The sequence below is a fragment of the Orcinus orca genome, chromosome X, assembly GCF_937001465.1.
Source record: "Orcinus orca chromosome X, mOrcOrc1.1, whole genome shotgun sequence".
NCBI classification, from domain to species: Eukaryota; Metazoa; Chordata; class Mammalia; order Artiodactyla; family Delphinidae; genus Orcinus; species Orcinus orca.
In genome coordinates this window covers 102,990,530-103,014,825 of record NC_064580.1, presented here as the reverse complement: position 1 = coordinate 103,014,825, position 24,296 = coordinate 102,990,530, and the positions used below count along the sequence as shown (strand labels likewise).

The following is a 24,296-nucleotide window of genomic DNA, read 5'->3' as shown; positions in this document are numbered from 1 at the left end:
TCATTTGGACCTTACAACAATCCTTTGAGGTCAAGAGGAACTGTGTACCCCCTTTTACAGATGAGGAAGCCCTTAGAGTGTATATGCCTTGTCCAAAGTGAAGAAGCTAGGACCTTAAGCAGGTCTCTTAAGTTTTTAAGTTGAGGACTCTTTCTAGTGGGCTGAAACTCAGCTGCACTGGTTGTTCTGAATGATCAGTGCCTGGGTCACCCAGAATGTTAGACAGTTTGAATATCACCCCTGATCACTCCACCTCCAGTCTAAGCGCTTTTTTAACTAAGAGGCAGATTATCCAGGAACTATATTAAGTCACATTTATTCTGCAGCAGCATCCTCTGGAGATCTTGAGTCCCAGAGCCCAGGTTCTAATCTCGGTTCTGCAACTGACTACTTGCTCTAAGGCTCAGTGTACTCATAAGTAAACAAGGATAAAGCATGTGGCATGTGTGCTCGATAAATATGAGAATTTCCAAGCTTGCTTCTTTAAAAAGGAGCGAAGAAATATATACATAAATATAGTCCCTTTTTTTTTTCTGGGAAGATCTTCAAACCAAAAATCATCATTTTTTATTATTTCTATTGATGTTCAAAAAAATAACACTTTTATCCACACTGCCTTAGAGGACTTCTAAAACGTACCATGAGAAGTTAAAGGCACTATATTGAAGGATGGTCTGATTTTTCCTGCATTGTCCTTGACCATTACTTGGACACTGTGTTGTTCAAAACTGGAATCCTTCACCTTAGTCAGAGCAAAGGAACAACCAATGTGTTCACCTTCTCTATAGATGTCTTCACACTGAAGAACTTTTCCTAGGCTGCTGTGCCTGCAAGATAAAATAAGACAACCTTCTGCATTATTTTTAACCAGATATTCAAGAAACAAAGGTAGAAGTTTATTTGTTTGGTTGTTTTTAAATGACTGAAGATGTCCATATTTGCAAACTGGCAGGGTAGCATTTTTTAAAGCCCTATTTTATAATGTGGCTCCATTTCATACTCTAGGAAGAAGTGAATGATCCTTTTTCATGAATATTGGTACTTTCAATAGTTAGAGAAACTAGAAGAGTCCTGACTCTTCTTCCTCTTCTGTATGGGAGATGGCATGAGGTCAGGATGAGAAATGTTACGCTTCCTGAAAATGCCTCATCTGCTCAATCCCATGGCTCTCCTCTGGGCCCTCTGCCTGCTCCTTCCTTGTTTTCTTGGCTTGCTCCTCTCCTTTCTCCTATTCTCAGAGGATTCACATCCGGTCCTCAGCCCGCTGCATATCCCTCTCTATTTCTTACTCCCTCATCCATTCACCCATTTATCACTTCCACCCCTTGACTAGAATTTCTGCACTGAGGATTTTCCTAATCCTGACCTCTCGCCTTGGAGCTAGTCCCAGATTCCTAACTGCTCCACCTGAGCGTTCCACCCACCTCAAATTCAGCAGCCAAAACGGATGCCCCCTCTTCCCTGCCGAACTGCCTTTTCTTCTAACCATCCCAGTTTCCATCAGTCAGAACTCAGTTTCTCTGGGCTTCTCGATCAGAGCCTTTGCAATCACCTCTCTTCGCTTTCCCTACATTCTATCACCAAATTTTGTTACTTCTTCCTTTGCAAAGCTTCTGGGCTTCTCTCCTATGATATTCCCCTCATCCCGTTTCAGGTCCTCATCACTTGAGGCTTCATGGCTTCTCCAGACTGACCTCTCTGACTTTATCAGTGTCCTCCAACCAGTGCCAGATCAATGTTCCAGAACACAATCGCTTTCTAAGTGTCTTACTCCACTGTGTGGTTCTAAATGCTGGTATCTTGCTTCCCATTTCAAAAAACCTCTACATATACCTTTCCCCAATGATCATCTAGCACAGCGCAGGCAGACAATGTGCTCATTACACTTTTTTGTCTAGACTATCAAAGGACTCTGTTTTATAGTAACTGGCAGAAGACACAGAGTCAACCCTTACATTATCAGTCACAAGGGGAGCTGTGCAAAGGTTCTGCAGAAAAGGAAGACAATTTAGAAAATGAACTAAGAGTAAAGAGTCCCAAACCCTTCACCTGTTTACTTCAGAATCATCTGTGCTCATTTTAAAAATTCAGATTCCTCAAACCTTCTCCCAGAGAACCCTACTTAGAAGGTTTTGTCCAGGGCCTAGGAATAAGCATTTTGACAGCAATTCTCCAGGGGATTGTGCTGCAAAATCCAGTCTTATAAAACTCAGATCTTTCCCATAAATACAGTCAATTGATCTTTGACAAAGGAGCAAAGGCAAGACAATGGAGCAAAGATAGTTTCTTCAACAAATGGTGCTGGAACAACTGGACATCCACATGCAAAACAAATGAATCTAGTCACAGACCTTACACTATTCACAAAACTAAACTTAAACTCACAATGGATCACAGACCTAAATGTAAAACGCAAAACTATAAACCTCCTAGGAGATAACACAGGAGAAGAGCTAGACAACCTTGGGTGTGATGATGACTTTTTAGATATAACATCAAAGGCATGATCTTTAAAAGAAATAATTGATAAGCTGAATTCCATTAAAATTTAAAACTTCTGCAAAAGATAATACCAAGAGAATAAGAAAACAAGCCACACACCGGGAGAAGATATTTGCAAAAGACACATCTGATAAAGGACTGTTATCCAAAATACACAAAGAACTCTTAAAACTCAACAATAAAACAAACAACCCAACTAAAAAATGGGCCAAAGATCTTCACAGACACTCCACCAAAGAAGATATATGGATGGCAAATAAGCATATGAAAAGATGTTCCATATCATATGTCACCAGAGAAATGCAAATTAAAGCAACAAGTTACCACTACACACCAATTAGAATATCCATAATCCAGAACACCAACAACACCAAATGCTGACGAGGATGTGGAGCAACAGGAACTCTCATTCACTGCTGGTGGGAATACAAAATGGTACAGCCACTTGGGAAGACAGTGTGGCAGTTTCTTACAAAACTAAACATATTCTTACCATATGATCAGCAATCGTGCTCTTTGGTATTTACCTAAAGGAGCTGAAAACTTATGTGCACACGAAAACCTGCATACAAATGTTTAAAGCAGCTTTATTCATCATTGCCAAAGCTTGGAAGCAACAAGATGTCCTTCAGTAGGCAAATGGATAAATCAACTGTGGTACATCCAGACAACAAAATATTATTTAGCCTTGAAAAGAAATGAGCTATCAAGCTCTGAAATACATAGAGGAACCTTAAATGCATATTACTAAGTGAAAGAAGCCAATCTGAAAAGGCTGCATACCGTATGATTCCAACTATATGACATTGTGGACAAGGCAAACCTATGCAGCCAGTAAAAAGATGAGTGGTTGACCATGGAGGATAAAAAAATCAGTGGTTGCCAGGGGTTGGGGTAGGGGAGAGATGAATTGGTGGAACACAGAAGATTTTTAGGGCAATGAAAATACTCTGTATGATATTATAATGATGGATATATGTCATACATTTGTCCAAACCCATGAATGTAGAACACCAAGAGTGAGCCCTAATGTAAACTATGGACTCTGGGTGATTATGATGTATCAGTGTAGCTTCATCAATTGGAACAAATGTACTATTGGTGGGGAATGTTGATAACGGGGGAGGCTATTAATTGTGGGGGCAGTGGGTATATGGAAAATCTCTGTACCTTCCTCTCACTTCTGTTGTAAACCTAGAACTGTTCTAAATAATGTCGTTTTTGAAAAAGAAAACAAAAATTCAGATCTAATGTATTTAGTTCTTCAAAAGCTGTGCAAAGAAATGCTTCAATATAGAAAGTGACCTTGTCCCTTAAGAGATAGTACATAAGATTTTTCTTGTGGTTGTAGGCCCCTGTGGTTCATGAATGAAACAGTTTTTTAAAAGCTCAGTTACAGCCATGACTAGCTTTTAGATCAGACAGGCCTGAAATGTTTTCCACCCACAGCCAAAAATAAAAAACTGAAGAAACTTATGACATTATTTTTACATAACTAAAGAAAACTATGTAGAAAGTTAAATTTTTTTCAATAATGAACCTTTGAGATTCCTTTTTCATTTTTGTACCCTGAGTATTTCATATATGCTCATGGACCCCAGATATGAAATTAAAAAAAAATTTTGTTGTTCTTTAGAAAAAAAATAGCGAAAGGAAAAATATCGGTTTTGAATAGACAACCTTCAAAGTTTTGTGAAAGATTAGATGATAACCTAAGATAGGACGCATTCAAGTGCTTCCTGTTAAAAATCAAACACTGGAATCCACAGAATCATACTGTAGACATAAGGAGGAAATGGACAAATTAAAGACTATTTCCCCACTCTGAAGATGATTAATATGGTAAGAAATTCCCGAAAATTCATTGGCACGGCTAGTCTGTAGCTATTAAGGTCAGGCTCCCTTAAATGCCAGACTATCCCTGCAGGACTTCAAGTCATTGCCCCGGGGCTTCCGGCAGTTTGTTTGGCAAGATTTAAACTGGTACCTAAACCAATTCTGAGTGCTTGATTATGAATGAGCCACATGTTTTTCTTTTGTGGTTTTGATTGGAAAGGACCTCTCTAGGGGACAGCAGGGAGGAAGAGGTATGGGCTAGGCGCTAATTATGCGAGGTTGGGCAAGAGGCCAGCTATGTATACTGGCTACATCTGCAAGGGAGTGGGGATGAATAATAAAAAAACAATATAGCCACCATGTATTGCGTGCTTACTCTATAAATGTTAGCAGTTAGGCACAACTCTCAACACTCTTCATATAACAGCCCTCACAACATCCTTAAGAAGTAGCACTATTATTACTACCCCCATTTTACAGATTATAAAACTGAGGCTCAGAGAGCAGTGACTACCTCCAAATCACACTGCTAATAAGAAAGAAAGCCAGGATTTGAACCAAGGCAGTGTGGCTCCAGAAACAAATAAGCTGCGGGGTAGTAAGGGCAAAAGATACAGAATTTATACCAGTACCGTCCAACAACGTTTTCTGGGATTATGGAAACGTTTGAGATCTGTGCTGTCTGATTCAGCAGCCACTAGCCATATGTGAAATGGGCTACTAAGACTGAGCAACTGAAGTTTTAATTCGATTTAATTTTAATTAATTTAAATTAAAACGTAAACAGTCATGTGTGACTAGTGGCCCTTGTATTGGCCAGCACAGGTCTATGTTACAGAAAGAGTCCATCCACGCTGATGACCAACTCTGGGAACATGTATGACAAGAAGTGGTATTACTGATGCCTGCTCCCCCCACCCCGGGTGCCAGCGAACCCCCACTCTCTGAGGATGGCTTCTTGCGCCACCTCCCATAGCTATAGATTATCCCCTGCACCAAGGCATGAACTAATGGCTGAAAGCCAGCCCGAGCACCATCTGCTGTCAGCTTTGGCAAGACACTGCATCAGCCCAGAACGTTTCAGCCCAGAGGAAGAAGAATGCCCTTCTACTTGGTCGGGCCAGTTTTTTGTAATTTATTCATCAAGAGGGGATACTGGAGAGAAAGCTTCAAGAAGGCAGAGGAGTAAGCCGTGGAGATCACCTTCCTCCCCACAGATACATCAGAAATACGTCTACATGTGGAACAACTCCTACAGAACACCTGCTGAACGCTGGCAGAAGACCTCAGACCTCCCAAAAGGCAAGAAACTCCCCACGTACCTGGGTAGGGAAAAAGAAAAAAGAATAAACAGAGACTAAAGGATAGGGACGGGACCTGCACCAGTGGGAGGGAGCTGTGAAGGAGGAAAGGTTTCCACACACTAGGAAGCCCCTTCACTGGCGGAGACTGCGGGTGGCGGAGGGGGGAAGCTTTGGAGCCATGGAGGACGGCGCAGCAACAGGGGTGTGGAGGGCAAAGTGGAGAGATTCCTGCACAGAGGATTGGTGCCAACCTGCACTCACCAGCTCGAGAGGCTTGTCTGCTTACACGCAGGGGCGAGTGGGGCTGGGAGCTGAGGCTCGGGCTTTGGAGGTCAGATCCCAGGGAGAGGACTGGGGTTGGCTAGGTGAACACAGCCTGAAGGGGGCTAGTGCACCACAGCTAGCCGGAAGGGACTCTGGGAAAAAGTCTGGAACTGCCTAAGAGACAAGAGACCATTGTTTTGGGGTGCACGAGGAGAGGGGATTCAGAGCACCGCCTAGATGAGATCCAGAGACAGTGCGAGCCGTGGACTATCATCACGGACCCCAGGGACAGGCATGAGACGCTAAGGCTGCTGCTGCAGCCACCAAGAAGCCTGTGCGCAAGCACAGGTCACTATCCACACCTCCCCTCCCAGGAGCCTGTGCAGCCCGCCACTGCCAGGGTCCCGGGATCCAGGGTCAACTTCCCCAGGAGAACACACGGCACGCCTCAGGCTGGTGCGACGTCACGCCGGCCTCTGCCACCGCAGGCTCGCCCCACATCTGCACCCCTCCCTCCCCCAGGCCTGAGCGAGCCACAGCCCCCGAATCAGCTGCTCCTTTAACCTCGTCCTGTCTGAGCGAAGAACAGACGCCCTCAGGCGACCTACATACAGAGGCAGGTCCAAATCCAAACCTGAACCCCAGGAGCTGTGCGAACAAAGAAGAGAAAGGGAAATCTCTCCCAGCAGCCTCAGAAGCAGTGGATTAAAGCTCCACAATCAACTTGATGCACCCTGCGTCTGTGGAATACATGAATAGACAACGAATCATCCCAAAACTGAGGTGGTGGACTCTGGGAGCAACTGTAGACTTGGGGATTGCTATCTGCATCTAATTTGTTTCAGGTTTTATGTTTATCTTACTTTAGTATTTAGAGCTTACTATCATTGGTAGGTTTGTTTATTGATTTGGTTGCTCTCTTCCTTTTTTTTTTTTTTTTTTTTGCGGTACGCGGGCCTCTCACTGTGGTGGCCTCTCCCGTTGCGGAGCACAGGCTCCGGATGCGCAGGCTCAGCGGCCATGGCTCACGGGCCCAGCCGCTCCATGGCATGTGGGATCTTCCCAGAACGGGGCACGAACCCGTGTGCCCTGCATCGGCAGGCGGACCCTCAACCACTGCGCCACCAGGGAAGCCCTCTTCCTTTTTTCTACATATATATATATTTTTTCCTTTTTCTCCTTTTGTGGGTGTGTGTGTATATGCTTCTTTCTGTGACTTTGTCTGTATAGCTTTGCTTTTACCATTTGTCCTAGGGTTCTGTCTGCCCATTTTTTTTGTATAGTTTTTCATGCTTGTTATCATTGCTGGATTTGTTTCTTGGTTTGGATGCTCTCTTCTCTCTTTCTTTCTTCTTTTTATTACTTTTATATTTTTAATAATATATTTTAATTTTTTTATTTCAATAACTTTATTTATTTATTTTTCTTTCTTTCTTTCTTTTTCTCCCTTTTCTTCTGAGCCGTGTGGCAGACAGGGTCTTGGTGCTCCGGCCAGGTATCAGGCCTGTGCCTCTGAGGTGGAGAGCCAAGTTCAGGACATTGGTCCACCATAGACCTCCCGGCCCCACGTTATATCAAATGGCAAAAGCTCTCCCAGAGATCTCCATCTCAACGTTAAGACCCAGCTCCACACAACGACCAGCAAGCTACAGTGCTGGACACCCTATGCAAAACAACTAGCAAGACAGGAACACAACCCCACCCATTAGCAGAGAGGCTGCCTAAAATCATAATAAGGTCACAGACACCCCAAAGCACACAACCGGATGCAGTCCTGCTCACCAGAAAGACAAGATCCAGCCCTATGCACCAGAACACAGGCACCAGTCCCCTCCACCAGGAAGCCTACACAACCCACTGAACCAACCTCATCCATTGGGGCAGACACCAAAAACAACGGGAACTATGAACCCCAAACACAGTAAGGTAAGAAAAATGAGAAGACAGAGAAATACACAGCAGATGAAGGAGCAAAGTAAAAATCCACCAGACCAAACAAAAGAAGAGGAAATAGGCAGTCTACCTGAAAAAGAATTCAGAGTAATGAGAGTAAAGATGATCCAAAATCTTGGAAATAGAAAAGACAAAACGCAAGAAACATTTAACAAGGACCTAGAAGAACTAAAGATGAAACAAACAACAATGAACAACACAATAAATGAAATTAAAAATTCTCTAGAGGAATCAAGAGCAGAATAACTGAGGCAGAAGAACAGATAAGTGACCTGGAAGATAAAATAGTGGAAATAACTACCACAGAGCAGAATAAAGAAAAAAGAACGAAAAGAATTGAGGACAGTCTCAGAGACCTCTGGGACAACATTAAACGCACCAACATTAGAATTATAGGGGTCCCAGAAGAAGAAGAGAAAAAGAAAGGGACTGAGAAAATATTTGAAGAGATTATAGTTGAAAACTTCCCTAATATGGGAAAGGAAATAGTTACTCAAGTCCAGGAAGCACAGAGAGTCCCATACAGGATAAATCCAAGGAGAAACACGCCAAGACACATATTAATCAAACTATCAAAAATTAAATACAAAGAAAAAATATTAAAAGCAGCAAGAGAAAAACAACGAGTAACATACAAGGGAATCCCCATAAGGTTAACAGCTGATCTTTCAGGAGAAACTCTGCAAGCCAGAAGGGACTGGCAGGACATATTTAAAGTGATGAAAGAGAAAAACCTACAACCAAGATTATTCTACCAAGCAAGGATCTCATTCAGATTTGACGGAGAAATTAAAACCTTTACAGAAAAGCAAAAGCTAAGAGAATTCAGCACCACAAACCAGTTTTACAACAAATGCTAAAGGAACTTCTCTAGGCAGGAAACACAGGACCTACAATAACGAACCCCAAACAATTAAGAAACTGGTAATAGGAACACACATATTGATAACTACCTTAAATTTAAATGGATTTAATGCTCCAACCAAAAGACACAGACTGCCTGAATGGATACAAAAACAAGACCCGTACATATGCTGTCTACAGGAGACCCACTTCAGACTTAGGGACACATACAGACTGAAAGTGAGGCGATGGAAAATGATATTCCATGCAAATGGAAATCAAAAGAAAGCTGGAGTAGCAATTCTCATATCAGAGAAAGTAGACTTTAAAACAAATACAACGAGAAGAGACAAAGAAAGACATTACATAACTATCAAGAGATCAATCCAAGAAGAAGATATAACAATTGTAAATATTTATGCACCCAACATAGGAGCACCTCAATACATAAGGCAAAGGCTAACAGCCATAAAAGGGGAAATCGACGGTAACACAATCATAGTAGGGGACTTTAACACCCCACTTTCACCAATGGACAGATCATCCAAAATGAAAATAAATAAGGAAACACAAGCTTTAAATGATACATTAAACAAGATGGACTTAATTGACATTTATAGGACATTCCATCCAAAAACAACAGAATACACATTTTTCTCAAGTGCTCATGGAACATTCTCCAGGATAGATCATATCTTCGGTCACAAGTCAAGCCTTGGTAAATTTAAGACAATTGAAATCATATCAAGTATCTTTTCTGACCACAACGCTACGAGACTGGATATCAATTTCAGGAAAAAAAAATCTGTGAAAAATACAAACACATGAATGCTAAACAATACACTACTAAATAACCAAGAGATCACTGAAGAAATCAAAGAGGAAATCAAAAAATACCTAGAAACAAATGACAATGAAAACACGACGACCCAAAACCTATGGGATACAGCAAAAGCAGTTCTAAGAGGGACGTTTATAACAATACAATCCTACCTCAAGAAACAAGAAATATCTCAAATAAACAACCTAACGTTAGACCTAAAGCAATTAGAGAAAGAAGAACAAAAAACCCCACAGTTAGCAGAGGGAAAGAAACCATAAAGATCAGATCAGAAATAAATGAAAAAGAAATGAATGGACTTGAGGATATGGGGAGGGGGAAGGGTGAGCTGTGACAGGGCAAGAGAGAGGCATGGACATATATACACTAACAAACGTAAGGTAGATAGCTAGTGGGAAGCAGCCACACGGCACAGGGATATCGGCTCGGTGCTTTGTGACTGCCTGGAGGGGTGGGATAGGGAGGGTGGGAGGGAGGGAGACGCAAGAGGGAAGAGATATGGGAACATATGTATATGTATAAGTGATTCACTTTGTTATAAAGCAGAAACTAACAAACCATTGTAAAGCAATTATACCGCAATAAAGATGTTAAAAAAAAAAGAAATGAAGGAAACAATAGCTAAGATCATTAAAACTAAAAGCTGGTTCCTTGACAAGATAAACAAAATTGATAAAGCACTAGTCAGACTCATCAAGAAAAAAAGGGGGAAGACTCACATCAGTAGAATTAGAAATGAAAAAGGAGAAGTAACATCTGACAATGCAGAAATACAAAGGTTCATGAGAGATTACTGCAAGCAACTATATGCCAATAAAATGGACAACCTGGAAGAAATGGACAAATTCTTAGAAAAGCACAACCTCCCGAGACTGAACCAGGAAGAAACAGAAAATATAAACAGACCAATCACAAGCACTGAAATTGAACCTGTGATTAAAAATCTTCCAAGAAACAAAAGCCCAGGACCACATGGCTTCACAAGCAAATTCTATCAAACATTTAGAGAAGAGCTAACACCTATCCTTCTCAAACTCTTCCAAAATATAGCAGAGGGAGGAACACTCCCAAACTCATTCTACGAGGCCACCATCACCCTGATACCAAAACCAGAAAAAGATGTCACAAAGAAAGAAAACTACAGGCCAATATCACTGATGAACATAGATGCAAAAATCCTCAACAAAATACTAGCAAACTGAATGCAACAGCACATTAAAAGGATCATACACCATGATCAAGTGGGGTTTATCAACTAGGAATGCAAGGATTCTTCAATATATGCAAATCAATCAAAATGATACACCATATTAACAAACTGAAGGAGAAAAACCATATGATCATCTCAATAGATGCAGAAGAAGCTTTTGAGAAAATTCAACACCCATTTATGATAAAAACTCTCCAGAAAGTAGGCATAGAGGGAACTTACCTCAACATAATAAAGGCCATATATGACAAACCTACAACATCGTACTCAGTGGTGAAAAACTGAAACCATTTCTACTAAGATCAGGAACAAGACAAGGTTGCCCACTCTCACCACTATTATTCAACATAGTTTTGGAAGTTTTAGCCACAGCAACCAGAGAAGAAAAAAAAAATAAAAGGAATCCAAATCAGAAAAGAAGAAGTAAAACTGTCACTGTTTGCAGATGACAGATACTATACACAGAGAATCCCAAAGATGCTACCAGAAAACTACTAGAGCTAATCAATGAATTTGGTAAAGTAGCAGGATATAAAATTAATGTACAGAAATCTCTTGCATTCCTATACAGTAATGATGAAAAATCTGAAAGAGAAATTATAGAAACACTCCCATTTACCACAGCAACAAAAAGAATAAAATACCTAGGAATATACCTACCTAAGGAGACAAAAGACCTGTATGCAGAAAACTATAAGATACTGATGAAAGAAATTAAAGGTGATACAAACAGATACAGAGATATACCATGTTCTTGGATTAGAAGAATCAACATTGTGAAAATGACTATACTGCCCAAAGCAATCTACAGATTCAATGCAATCCCTATCAAAGTACCAATGGCATTTCTCACAGAACTAGAACAAAAAATTTCACAACTTGTATGGAAACACAAAGGACCCTGAATAGCCAAAGCAATTTGAGAGAGAACGACGGAGCTGGAGGAATCAGGCTCCCTGACTTCAGACTATACTACAAAGCTACAGTCATCAGGACAGTATGGTACTGGCACAAAAAGAGAAATATAGATCATTGGAACAGGATAGAAAGCCCAGAGATAAATGCACACAAATAGGGTCACCTTATCTTGGATAAAGGAGGCAAGAATATATAATGGAGAAAAGACAGCCTCTTCAATAAGTGGTGCTGGGAAAACTGGACAGCTACATGTAAAAAATGAAATTAGAACGCTCCCTAACACCATACACAAAAATAAACTCAAAATGGATTAAAGACCTAAATGTAAGGCCAGACACTATAAAACTCTTAGAGGAAAACATAGGCAGAACACTCTATGACATAAATCACAGCAAGATCCTTTTTGACCCACCTCCTAGAGAAATGGAAATAAAAACAAAAATAAACAAATGGGACCTAATGAAGCTTAAAAGCTTTTGCACAGCAAAGGAAACCATAAACAAGACCAAAAGACAACCCTCAGAATGGGAGAAAATATTTGCAAATGAAGTAACTGACAAAGGATTAATCTCCAAAATTTCCAAGCAACTCATGCAGCTCCATATCAAAAAAACGAACAACCCAATCCAAAAATGGGCAGAAGACCTAAATAGACATTTCTCCAAAGACATACAGATTACCAACAAACACATGAAAGAATGCTCAACATCACTAATCATTAGAGAAATGCAAATCAAAACCACAATGAGGTATCACCTCACACCAGTCAGAATGGCCATCTTCAAAAAGTCTACAAACAATAAATGCTGGAGAGCGTGTGGAGAAAAGGGAACACTCTTGCACTGTTGGTGGGAATGTAAATTGATACAGCCACTAGGGAGGACAGTATGGAGGTTCCTCAAAAAACTAAAAATAGAACTACCATATGATCCAGCAATCCAACTACTGGGATTACATATACCGTGAGAAAACCATAATTCAAAAAGAGTCATGTACCACAATGTTCACTGCAGCTCCACTTACAATAGCCAGGAGGTGGAAGCAACTTAAGTGTTCATCGACAGATGAATGGGTAAAGAAGATGTGGCACATATATACAATGGAATATTACTCAGACATAAAAAGAAACAAAATTGAGTTATTTGTAGTGAGGTGGATGGACCTAGAGACTGTCATACGGAGTGAAGTAAGTCAGAAAGAGAAAAACAAATACTGTATGCTAACACATATATATATGGAATCTTAAAAAAAAATGGTTCTGAAGAACCTAGGGGCAGGACAGGAATAAAGACGCAGATGTAGAGACTGGACTTGAGGACACAGAGAGGGGGAAGGGTAATCTGGGATGAAGTGAGAGAGAGGCATGGACATATATACACTACCAAACGTAAAATAGATAGCTAGTTGGAAGCAGCCACATAGCACAGGGAGATCAGCTCGGTGCTCTGTGACAACCTAGAGGGATGGGATAGGGAGGGTGGGAGGGAGATGCAAGAGGGAGGAGATATGGGGATATATGTATACGTTAGCTGATTCACTTTGTTATAAAGCAGAAAGTAACACACCATTGAAAAGCAATTATACTCCAATAAAGATGTAAAAAAAAAAAAAAAAGCCTATAGTAACAGCTTTCTCCAGACTTCACCACAACATCATCAGGGCCAGGCTACTCCTCTTAAGGCTTAGTTCTCGGTCCCTTTCACTAGCAGTTCTTTCGGGTGGCAGATGTACTCAATCCTCCTCTGTTTTTATTCATCAACTATAACGCTCTTGAGTTGTTTATCCCTCCCTTCTAAGTCCTCACCCCAGTCCTGAATGTTGTTTAACTTTGGATCCTACCAAACATTCAAAACCTATTTATGGAGCACCTACCATGTATCAGGCACGGGGGAAACAAGACACAGCCCGTGCTCTCAAGGGAGATGGCAGTCTGGGAAGGGTGACCACTAAGTAAACAGGAAATGCAACGCAATGTGCTGAGTATTATGACACAGGAAGGTGCCAGATACTGTGGTACATGATGACTGGGGACATATCTAGCCTTGAGAAGTCAAGGAAGGCTTTCTGGAAGGGAAGTGATGTCTGAGCTAAGAAGGACAAATAAGGGGCATCCAGGTGAAAGGGCAAGGCTTGGGCTGTGAGGGAATGCAGGATGCTTCCGCTATTCTGGCTGAACGTTCGGTTTGGTTGCCACTCTTCCGTTTGAGTGTTTGAGGAGCGAGTTTGAGGAACTGGAAGAAGTTCAGTGTGGGCTGGGAGGTAGGTGCAAGAGGGGTGGGGGTACATGGGGGAGACGAGACTGACGCCACAGAGATAGATGGGCAGGAGCTGGAGCACAAAAGGCTTTGTCGGTCACGCTGGTGAGTTTGGACTTTATCCTGCAGCCACCAGGGAGCCACTGAAGGGCTTTAAGTAAAGGAGAAACAACAGGTACCACAAGCGGACAAGTGAAACTGCAAAACCTCAAGTGAGAATGATCTGTCCTGAGGGGTGGGGGGGACTGAACTGCACGATCTCAGTCTGGCTTCGCCTGCAGTGCTTCTCAACTTGGCCGGGAGCACCTCTGGGGACAGGGGAGGAGAGTGAATGCTAACCCCCTGGCAACTTGGGAGGTTTTTGTTAAAAAATTCATGTGATATTTTTATACTATAAGCATATTTTTTTGTACAGAGTGTTCATTCTTGAATAAAGTAAGTTCAGTGTTGGCTTGTAGATAATAAAAAGAAAGTATTTGATTTTGATTCAATAAATGTTTCTCAATCCTGAAAAAAAAAATCGTGGTTGTTTTGCGTTCTATTGCATGACATAGCCGTGTTTTCATATACCGAAAATATTTTACAGCAAGTCATCAGGCAAAATGGACATTCCAGGATAAAGGCCATGTTTATACTATAGCTTCAGAAGTCCTGGATGTGGCCTTTCACACCCCACTCTCTCAGAAACAGTCTGAAGGAGCAATAGACAGGGGGACAAGGGCACATGCAGGGCAGACTGCCAACACTAGATCTCCTGCTTCCTCACCTGGAATCACACAGACTCAATGACCCCAGTCCTCAGACCACTCTTGCCCGGTGCCACCTCCAGCCTCGGAGACTCCACCCCAACCAGGCAGTGCACCCCCTTTATCAAAGCCTCTCAGCCTCGCTCCACCACCACCCCAAGCTCCACCGTCCCACCCCAAGCTCCACCGTCACTTCCCACAGAGTCTGCCTACACTTCTGGAAGCCTCCATCACGCACTCTTATTTTATATAGGCAATTGTGCCCGGTGCTGTCTCCTCCAAATTTGAAGCTCTAGGAGTGAAGAGACATGTTTCTTATCTCTGCTGCCCATTCAGTGCTTTACCCACAATGTGTGCTAAAGTTTTACTGAATTGAATTGATTATCCTGGCCCTTTCATCCTTGTTCTGCTGTTAATAATTCTAGGCTCTACAGAGAGCAGACATCAGAAGCAAGAAGAACTACAATCCTGCAGCCTGTGGAACAAAAACCACATTCACAGAAAGATAGACAAGATGAAAAGGCAGAGGGCTATGTACCAGATGAAGGAACAAGATAAAATCCCAGAAAAACAACTAAATGAAGTGGAGATAGGCAACCTTCCAGAAAAAGAATTCAGAATAACGATAGTGAAGATGATCCAGGACCTCAGAAAAAGAATGGAGGCAAAGATCGAGAAGATGCAAGAAATGTTTAACAAAGACCTAGAAGAATTAAAGAACAAACAAACAGAGATGAACAATACAATAACTGAAATGAAAACTACACTAGAAGGAATCAATAGCAGAATAACTGAGGCAGAAGAACAGATAAGTGACCTGGAAGACAGAATGGTGGAATTCACTGCTGCAGAACAGAATAAAGAAAAAAGAATGAAAAGAAATGAAGACAGCCTAAGAGACCTCTGGGACAACATTAAACACAACAACATTTGCATTCTAGGGGTCCCAGAAGGAGAAGAGAGAGAGAAAGGACCCGAGAAAATATCTGAAGAGATTATAGTCAAAAACTTCCCTAACATGGGAAAGGAAATAGCCACCCAAGTCCAGGAAGTGCAGAGAGTCCCATACAGGATAAACCCAAGGAGAAACACGCCGAGACACATAGTAATCAACTTGGCAAAAATTAAAGACAAAGAAAAATTACTGAAAGCAGCAAGGGAAAAATGACAAATAACGTACAAGGGAATCCCCATAAGGTTAACAGCTGATTTCTCAGAGGAAACTCTACAAGCCAGAAGGGAGTGGCATGATATACTTAAAGTGATGAAAGGGAAGAACCTACAACCAAGATTATTCTACCAGGCAAGGATCTCATTCAGATTCAATGGAGAAATCAACAACTTTACAGACAAGTAAAAGCTAAGAGAATTCAGCACCAACAAACCAGCTCTACAACAAATGCTAAAGGAACTTCTCTAGGCAGGAAACACAAGACAAGAAAAGGACCTACAATAACAAACTCAAAACAATTAAGAAAATGGTCATAGGAAGATACATATCGATAATTACCATAAACGTGAATGGATTAAATGCTCCAACCAAAAGACACAGGCTTGCTGAATGGATACAAAAACAAGACCCATATGTATGCTGTCTACAGGAGACCCACGTCAGACCTAGGGACACATACAGACTGAAAGTGAGGGGATGGAGAAAGATAATCCATGCAAATGGAAATCAAAAGAAAGCTGGAGTAGCAATTCTCATATCTGAGAAAATAGACTTTAAAACAAATAAAACTACAAGAGACAAAGAAGGACACTACGCAATGATCAATCCAAGAAGAACATATAACATTTGTAAATATTTATACACCCAACATAGGAGCACCTCAATACATAAGGCAAATGCTAACAGACATAAAAGGGGAAATCGACAGTAACACAAACATAGTAGGGGACTTTAACACCCTACTTTCACCAATAGACAGATCATCCAAAATGAAAATAAAAAAGGAAACAGAAGCTTTAAATGACACAATAGACCAGATAGATTTAATTGATATTAATAGGACATTCCATCCAAAAACAGCAGATTACACTTTCTTCTTAAGTGCGCATGGAACATTCTCCAAGATAGATCACACCTTGGGTCACAAATCAAGCCTCAGCAAATTTAAGAAAACTGAAATCATATCAAGCATCTTTTCTGACCACAACGCTATGAGATTAGAAATGAATTACAGGGGAAAAAAATGTAAAAAAAAACAAACACATGGAGGCTAAACACTACATTACTAAATAACCAAGAGATCACTGAAGAAATCAAAGAGGAAATCAAAAATACCTAGAGACAAATGACAATGAAAACACAACAATCCAAAGCCTATGGGATGCAGCAAAAGCAGTTCAAAGAGGGAAGTTTATAGCTGTACAAGCCTACCTCAAGAAACAAGAAAAATCTCAAATAAACAATCTAACATTACACCTAAAGGAACTAGAGAAAGAAGAACAAACAAAACCCAAAGTTGGCAGAAGGAAAGAAATCATCAAGATCAGAGCAGAAATAAATGAAATAGAAACAAAGAAAACAATAGCAAAGATCAATAAAACTAAAAGCTGGTGCTTTGAGAACATAAACTAAATTGATAAACCATTAGCCAGACTCATCAAGAAAAAGAGGGAGAGGACTCAAATCAATAAAATTAGAAATGAAAAAGGAGAAGGTACAACAGACACCGCAGAAATACAAAGCATCCTAAGAGACTACTACAAGCAACTCTATGCCAATAAAATGGAAGAAATGGACAAATTCTTAGAAAGGTATAACCTTCCAAGACTGAACCAGGGAGAAATAGAAAATATGAACAGACCAATCACAAGTAATGAAATTGAAACTGTGATTAAAAATCTTCCAACAAACAAAAGTCCAGGACCAGATGGCTTCACAGGTGAATTCTATCAAACATTTAGAGAAGAGCTAACACCCATCCTTCTGAAACTCTTCCAATAAACTGCAGAGGAAGGAATACTCCCAAACGCATTCTATGAGGCCACCATCACCCTGATATCAAAACCAGAAAAAGACACTACAAAAAAAGAAAATTACAGACCAATATCACTGATGAATATAGATGCAAAAATCCTCAACAAAATACTAGCAAACAGAATCCAATAACACATTAAAAGGATCATACACCATGATCAAGTGGGATTTATCCCAGATATGCAAGGATTCTTCAATATATGCAAATTAATCAATGTGATACACCATATTAACAAATTGAAGAAGAAAAACCATATGATCATCTCAATAGATGCAGAAAGAGCTTTTGACAAAATTCAACACCCATTTATGAGAAAAATTCTCCAGAAAGTGGGCATAGAGGGAACCTACCTCAAAATAATAAAGGCCATATATGACAAACCCACAGCAAACATCATTCTCAATGGTGAAAAACTGAAAGCATTTCCTCTAAGATCAGGAAGAGGACAAGGTTGTCCACTCTCACCACTATTATTCAACATAGTTTTGGAAGTCCTAGCCATGGCAATCAGAGAAGAAAAAGAAATAAAAAGAATACAAATTGGAAAAGAAGAAGTAAAACTGTCACTGTTTGCAGAAGACATGATACTATACATAGAGAATCCTAAAGATGCCACCAGAAAACTACTAGAGCTAATCAATGAATTTGGTAAAGTTGCAAGATACAAAATCAATGCACAGAAATCTCTTACATTCCTATACACTAATGATGAAACATCTGAAAGAGAAATTAAGGAAACACTCCCATTTACCACTGCAACAAACAGAATAAAATACCTAGGAATAAACCTACATAGGGAGACAAAAGACCTGTATGCAGAAAACTATAAGACACTGATGAAAGAAATTAAAGATGTTACCAACAGATGGAGAGATATACCATGTTCTTGGATTGGAAGAATCAATATTGTGAAAATGACTATACTACCCAAAGCAATCTACAGATTCAATGCAATCCCTATCAAATTACCAATGGCATTTTTTACGGAACTAGAACAAATAATCTTAAAATATGTATGGAGACACAAAAGACCCCGAATAGCCAAAGCAGTCTTGAGGGAAAAGAACGGATCTGGAGGAATCAGACTCCCTGACTTCAGACTACACTATAAAGCTACAGTAATGAAAACAATATGGTACTGTCACAAAAACAGAAACATAGATCAATGGAACAGGATAGAAAGCCCAGACATAAACCCATGCACCTATGGTCAACTAATCTATGACAAAGGAGGCAAGGATACACAATGGAGAAAAACAGTCTCTTCAATAAGTGGTGCTGGGAAAACTGGACAGCTACATGTAAAAGAATCAAATTAGAACACTCTCTCACACCATACACAAAAATAAACTCAAAGTGGATTAGAGACCTAAGTGTAAGACCAGACACTATAAAACTCTCAGAGGAAAACATAGGAAGAACACTCTTTGACATAAATCACAGCAAGATCTTTTTTGATCCACCTCCTGGAGTAATGGAAATAAAAACAAATATAAACAAATGGGACCTAATAAAACGTCAAAGCTTTTGCGCAGCAAAGGAAACCATAAACGAGACGAAAAGACAACCCTCAGAATGGGAGAAAATATTTGCAAATGAATCAACGGACAAAGGATTAATCTCCAAAATATATAAATAGCTCATGCAGCTCAATAACAAAAAAACAAACAACCCAATCCAAAAATGGGCAGATGACCTAAATAGACATTTCTCCAAAGAAGACATGCAGATGGCCAAGAAGCACGTGAAAAGCTTCTCAATATTACTAATTATTAGAGAAATGCAAATCAAAACTACCATGAGGTATCACGTCACACCAGTAAGAATGCGCATCATCAGAAAATCTACAAACAACAAATGCTGGAGAGCGTGTGGAGAAAAGGGAACCCTCTTGCACTGTTGGTGGGAATGTAAATTGATACAGCCACTATGGAGAACAGTATGGAGATTCCTTAAAAAACTAAAAATAGAATTACGATATGATCCAGCAATCCCACTACTGGGCATATACCCGGAGAAAACCATAATTCAAAAAGACACATGCACCCCAATGTTCATTGCAGCACTATTTACAATAGCCAGGTCACGGAAGCAACCTAAATGCCCATCAATAGACGAATGGATAAAGAAGATGTGACATATATATACAATGGAATATTACTCAGCCCTAAAAAGGAATGAAATTGGGTCATTTGTTGAGACGTGGATGGATCTAGAGACTGTCATACAGAGTGAAGTAAGTCAGAAAGAGAAAAACAAATATCGTATATTAATGCATATATGTGGAACCTAGAAAAATGGTACAGATGAACCGGTTTGCAGGGCAGAAATAGAGACACAGATGTAGGGAGCAAACACATGGACACCAAGGGGGGAAAGTGGTGGGGGGTGGCGGTGGTGGTGGGATGAATTGGGTGATTGGGATTGACATGTATACACTAATATGTAGGAAATCGATGACTAATACGAACCTGCTGTATAAAAAAACAAATAAAAGTAAATTTAAAAAATTCTAGGCTCTAAAGAAAGGAAATGATGAAAGATTAATTTAGAAAAGAAAGAAAATTTTAACAAATTTTGTAGATATAGTCACAAACATGAAATGTAAGTTATTTTGTGGGGAACTAAACTACTTTTTAACCCTGGGAATGATTTAAGTTTCCCTTTGAGAGGTAGATACCAATCACTCAGACATTGTTGATGGGAATGTAAAACGGTACAGCCACTCTAGAAAATAGTTTGGCAGGGTTTTTTTTTTATAAAACTAGATATGCAATTACCATATGATCCAGCAATTACACCCTAAGGCATTTATTCCAGGGAACTGAAAAGTGATGTCCACATAAAAACCTGAATATGAATATTTATAGTAGTTTTATTCATACTTGCAAAAAATTGGAAACACTCGAGATATCCTTCAATGAATTAAAGGTTAAACAAACCAATACATCCATAGCATGGAACACTACTCAGCAAGAAAAGGGAATGAACTATTGATACACACAACGGCTTGGATGGATCTCCAGGGTATTATGCAGAGGCTAAAAAAGATAAAGTCAGCCTCAGACAGTTATATGCTGTATGATTCCATTCCAGTTACATTCTTGAAATGACAGAGGTTAGAGACTTGGGGGAGAGGAGTGTGGGGAGAGGGTGTGCAGGAGGGAGGTGGGTGTAGCTATAAAAGGGCAACTCAAGGGATCCTTGTGGTAATGGAGCTATTCTGTATCTACGCATATGATAAAAGTGCATAGACCTACACACACACACAAATAACTGGACGGAACACCAGTGAAATTTGAATAAGGTCAGTGGATTGTACCAATGTCAATTCTCTGGTTCTGATATTGCACTCTGGTTATACGAGATGCTACCATTGGAAGAAACTGGGTGAAGGGTAGATGAGATCTCTTTGTATATATTTTTGCAATCTAATTTTGCGGATCTATAATTTTTTAAACATTTTTGTTGGAGTATAATTGCTTTACAATGGTGTGTTAGTTTCTGCTTTACAACAAAGTGAATCAGCTATATGTATACATATATCCCCATATCCCCTCCCTCTTGCGTCTCCCTCCCACCCTCCCTATCCCACCCCTCTAGGTGGTCACAAAGCACCGAGCTGATCTCCCTGTGCTATGCGACTGCTTCCCACTAGCTAGCTATTTTACATTTGGTAGTGCATATATGTCCATATACACACTACCACGCTCTCACTTTGTCCCAGCTTACCCTTCCTCCTCCCCGTGTCCTCAAGTCCATTCTCTAGTAGGTCTGCGTCTTTATTCCCGTCTTGCCCCTAGGTTCTTCATGACCATTTTTTTTTTAGATTCCATATGTATGTGTTAGCATACAATGGAATATTACTGAGCCATAAAAAGAAACGAAACTGAGTTATTTGTAGTGAGGTGGATGGACCCAGAGTCTGTCATACAGAGTGAAGTAAGTCAGAAAGAGAAAAACAAATACCGTATGCTAACACATATATATGGAATCTATAATTATTTTTTAAGAGTTTGTTTTTTTTTTTTAAATGAGACACCAAAAGCAGATGCATTTTCCATGAAGCAATGTGTAGAAAAGAATAGGCTGGTCCATTTTGGGGTTTGTTTTAACTAGGTTAGGTGCAAAGGCTCCCAACGCAATCACAGTCAGTCCCTCTCCAGTAAGTCTCCTGTGCATACTCACCAATAGTAGAGAGTATAGTTAGTGTCAGGATTTGTATTCCTTCCAGGGAGCCAAGAGCACTTCATGTAGCTCAGGTTATACCAAATGCATTGTAGCTCAGTAACAGCGGACTCAGGATCGCCTGGAATATGCAGCCAAGAGTTTAGGACCCTCGTCTCCTTGCCCTGCGAGCTGGCCAGTCACTCTAGGGGCTGGGGGATGGCAAGCGTGCTTCCGGCTGCTTCTCCGGAAAGCTAATCCCTAACCTCTCACCCCATTTGACCCAGAAGGCACCCAGGCGGAAGAAAACCCAAATCTAATTTGTTCACAACTTTCTCTCTTTACTATCACTGAGGGACCCTAACTCCTGTATTCCTAACTGGAGAGAGAGTCTGAAGGTCAAACATTTCAGTCATAGGAAATGACTATGGAATTTCCCAAATGAATGTGAAGATATAAACAACCATTATATCTACCTGTCTTTTTAAAAAAAAAAACAGGTGTTCTGAGTTATAATTTACCTTGTCTTTCGAGCAATACTGACACACCTTGTTTTAAAAATTAAACAAACCTTCCTCCTGAGGCAATTTGGGGAAAGGTAAGCAAAACGTAACTCTTAGTAGCTGTCTATTGGGGGTTATGGCCTTAGGAGCCCCAAAATCTTGATGATCTAAAATCTCTACCTTTATAAAGCCTTTTAAGTTAAGACATCACGTCTCTAAATTAAATGCCTATGTTTAAAATTCAAACCTGTCATCCCTCGTGCTCCTTAAAGGCATACTGTGCTGAGCCATCACCACCCACCTTTTCGTCATAATACAATTTAGTTTCTTTCAGATTATTAAAGTCCTCAAGAAACGAGTATAGGGGAGGTAACTTGCTGTAAACCGTGCTCCCAGCCTCCTAGCAGTACTGAATTTTATAACTTTACAAATATTACTTCATATACTTTTGATCCGTGCATACAGGTAGAGAGAACGGTCTAGAAAACGAGTCATGTAGTGTTTGGTTGGGACCTTGCCCAACCAAAGGGCAACATGATGTGAATAGATAATATGTATCTAGCATTTACTGTCTGCCAGGCAGTATTCTCAGTGCCTCATGTGTACTGATTGATGTAATCCTTTCAACATTCCTGGGAGATAAGTACTATCATCATCCCTTTTTACAGGTGAGGAAACTGAAGAGAGAAGGGGCTAAGTGATCTGCCTAAGGTCACACAACTAGAAGCTGGCAGAGCTGAGAGTTAAACTTGGACATCTGGGCTCTGGTAGCCCTGCTCTTCCTGAGTATATGCTACTCCCTGCATGTAACATAAGAGCTGGGAACAATGATCAAGTTGACTACTTGACAGCTTTTTCTAGGGCTAGTCTTGAGTCAGACCTGGGCCAACATGCCCACTTTCCTCTTTTAACATCTTTCCCCAAATACATCCTGTATATCAATCTAATCTCTCTATATAATGAGTGAGACACTATCAATATTTTCATTTGTTTAAGGTACTGGACCTGGGACCTGAAGATCTACAGCAACTCACTCAGTTCCCTTCTTCCTCACAAAATAGATCAGGGTAATAATACATGCCTTGCTCAGTTCACCGAATAAGCCTGCGAAGCTCTATTTAGGGGAGAGGCGTGTGTGTGTGTGTGCGCGCGCGTGTGTGTGTGTCACTTTCCAAATTATTAAGTGGTCTATAACTATCAGGCATTGTTATTCAAGTTGTCTGTGAGCACCTCAAAGGCAGAGATGTCCTGACAGTTGTTGGTGTGTCGTCAGCATCTAGTACCAGTGCCTGACACTTATTAGACTCAACAAATGTTTGAAAATTAAATGAATTAATGAACACTGAACATAAGCATATGGATAATTTGGATTTATTCTCTAAATGCCAAGAGACAGTGTTTTTAGCTGTTACCTTCAGGGGGTGAGATGCACTTTTCCACCAAAATGCTAGGCTTCTCACTTTCGTTGGTGCTACACTGGGACCCCACTTGCAGACAAATCCTCTCATTCAGGGGCACTTCTTTTGAACGATAAGTTTCTGGAGCAATTTTCTAAGATAAGGAAATTTAAAAAGGCATTGCAGTAGCAAACACACAGAAATACAGTTGTGTAAAGAAAATGGAAAGTTATCAAATGGTATACAGTTCAGTGATTCTCAGCTTCGGGTGATTCTGTTCTCCCATTCCTGGGGGACATTTGTTAATGTCTAAGAACATTTTTCGTTGTCATAACTTGGGAGGGGGCTGCTACTGGCATCTACTGGGTAGAGGCCAAGGATGCTGCCAAACATCCTATAATGCACAAGACAGCCTTCCCTCCCCCAGCAACAAAAAATTATCCCGCATCAAATGTCCGTAGTGCCACCATTGAGAAACCATGGTATAGATAAAAGACAGTTTCCTGCATTTTCAATGTATACACATCATGACATTTACTACAAACCTACCATGCTAACACATATATCTAA

General features: G+C 40.4%; 1 protein-coding gene across 2 annotated transcripts in view; it reads right to left on the bottom strand.

Moving 5' to 3' along the window:
* IL13RA1 (interleukin 13 receptor subunit alpha 1) overlaps positions 1 to 24,296 on the bottom strand; it is a 65,201-nt gene that overhangs the window by 28,658 nt on the left and 12,247 nt on the right. For both annotated transcript variants that reach the window (XM_049704689.1, XM_049704690.1), the window contains exons 3-5: positions 23,742 to 23,880; positions 21,848 to 21,968; positions 640 to 827 (exon numbers count right to left, since the gene is read on the bottom strand). In XM_049704689.1, the coding sequence (XP_049560646.1) occupies positions 640 to 827; positions 21,848 to 21,968; positions 23,742 to 23,880 (448 nt within the window). The remainder of the gene's footprint in view (positions 1 to 639; positions 828 to 21,847; positions 21,969 to 23,741; positions 23,881 to 24,296) is intronic.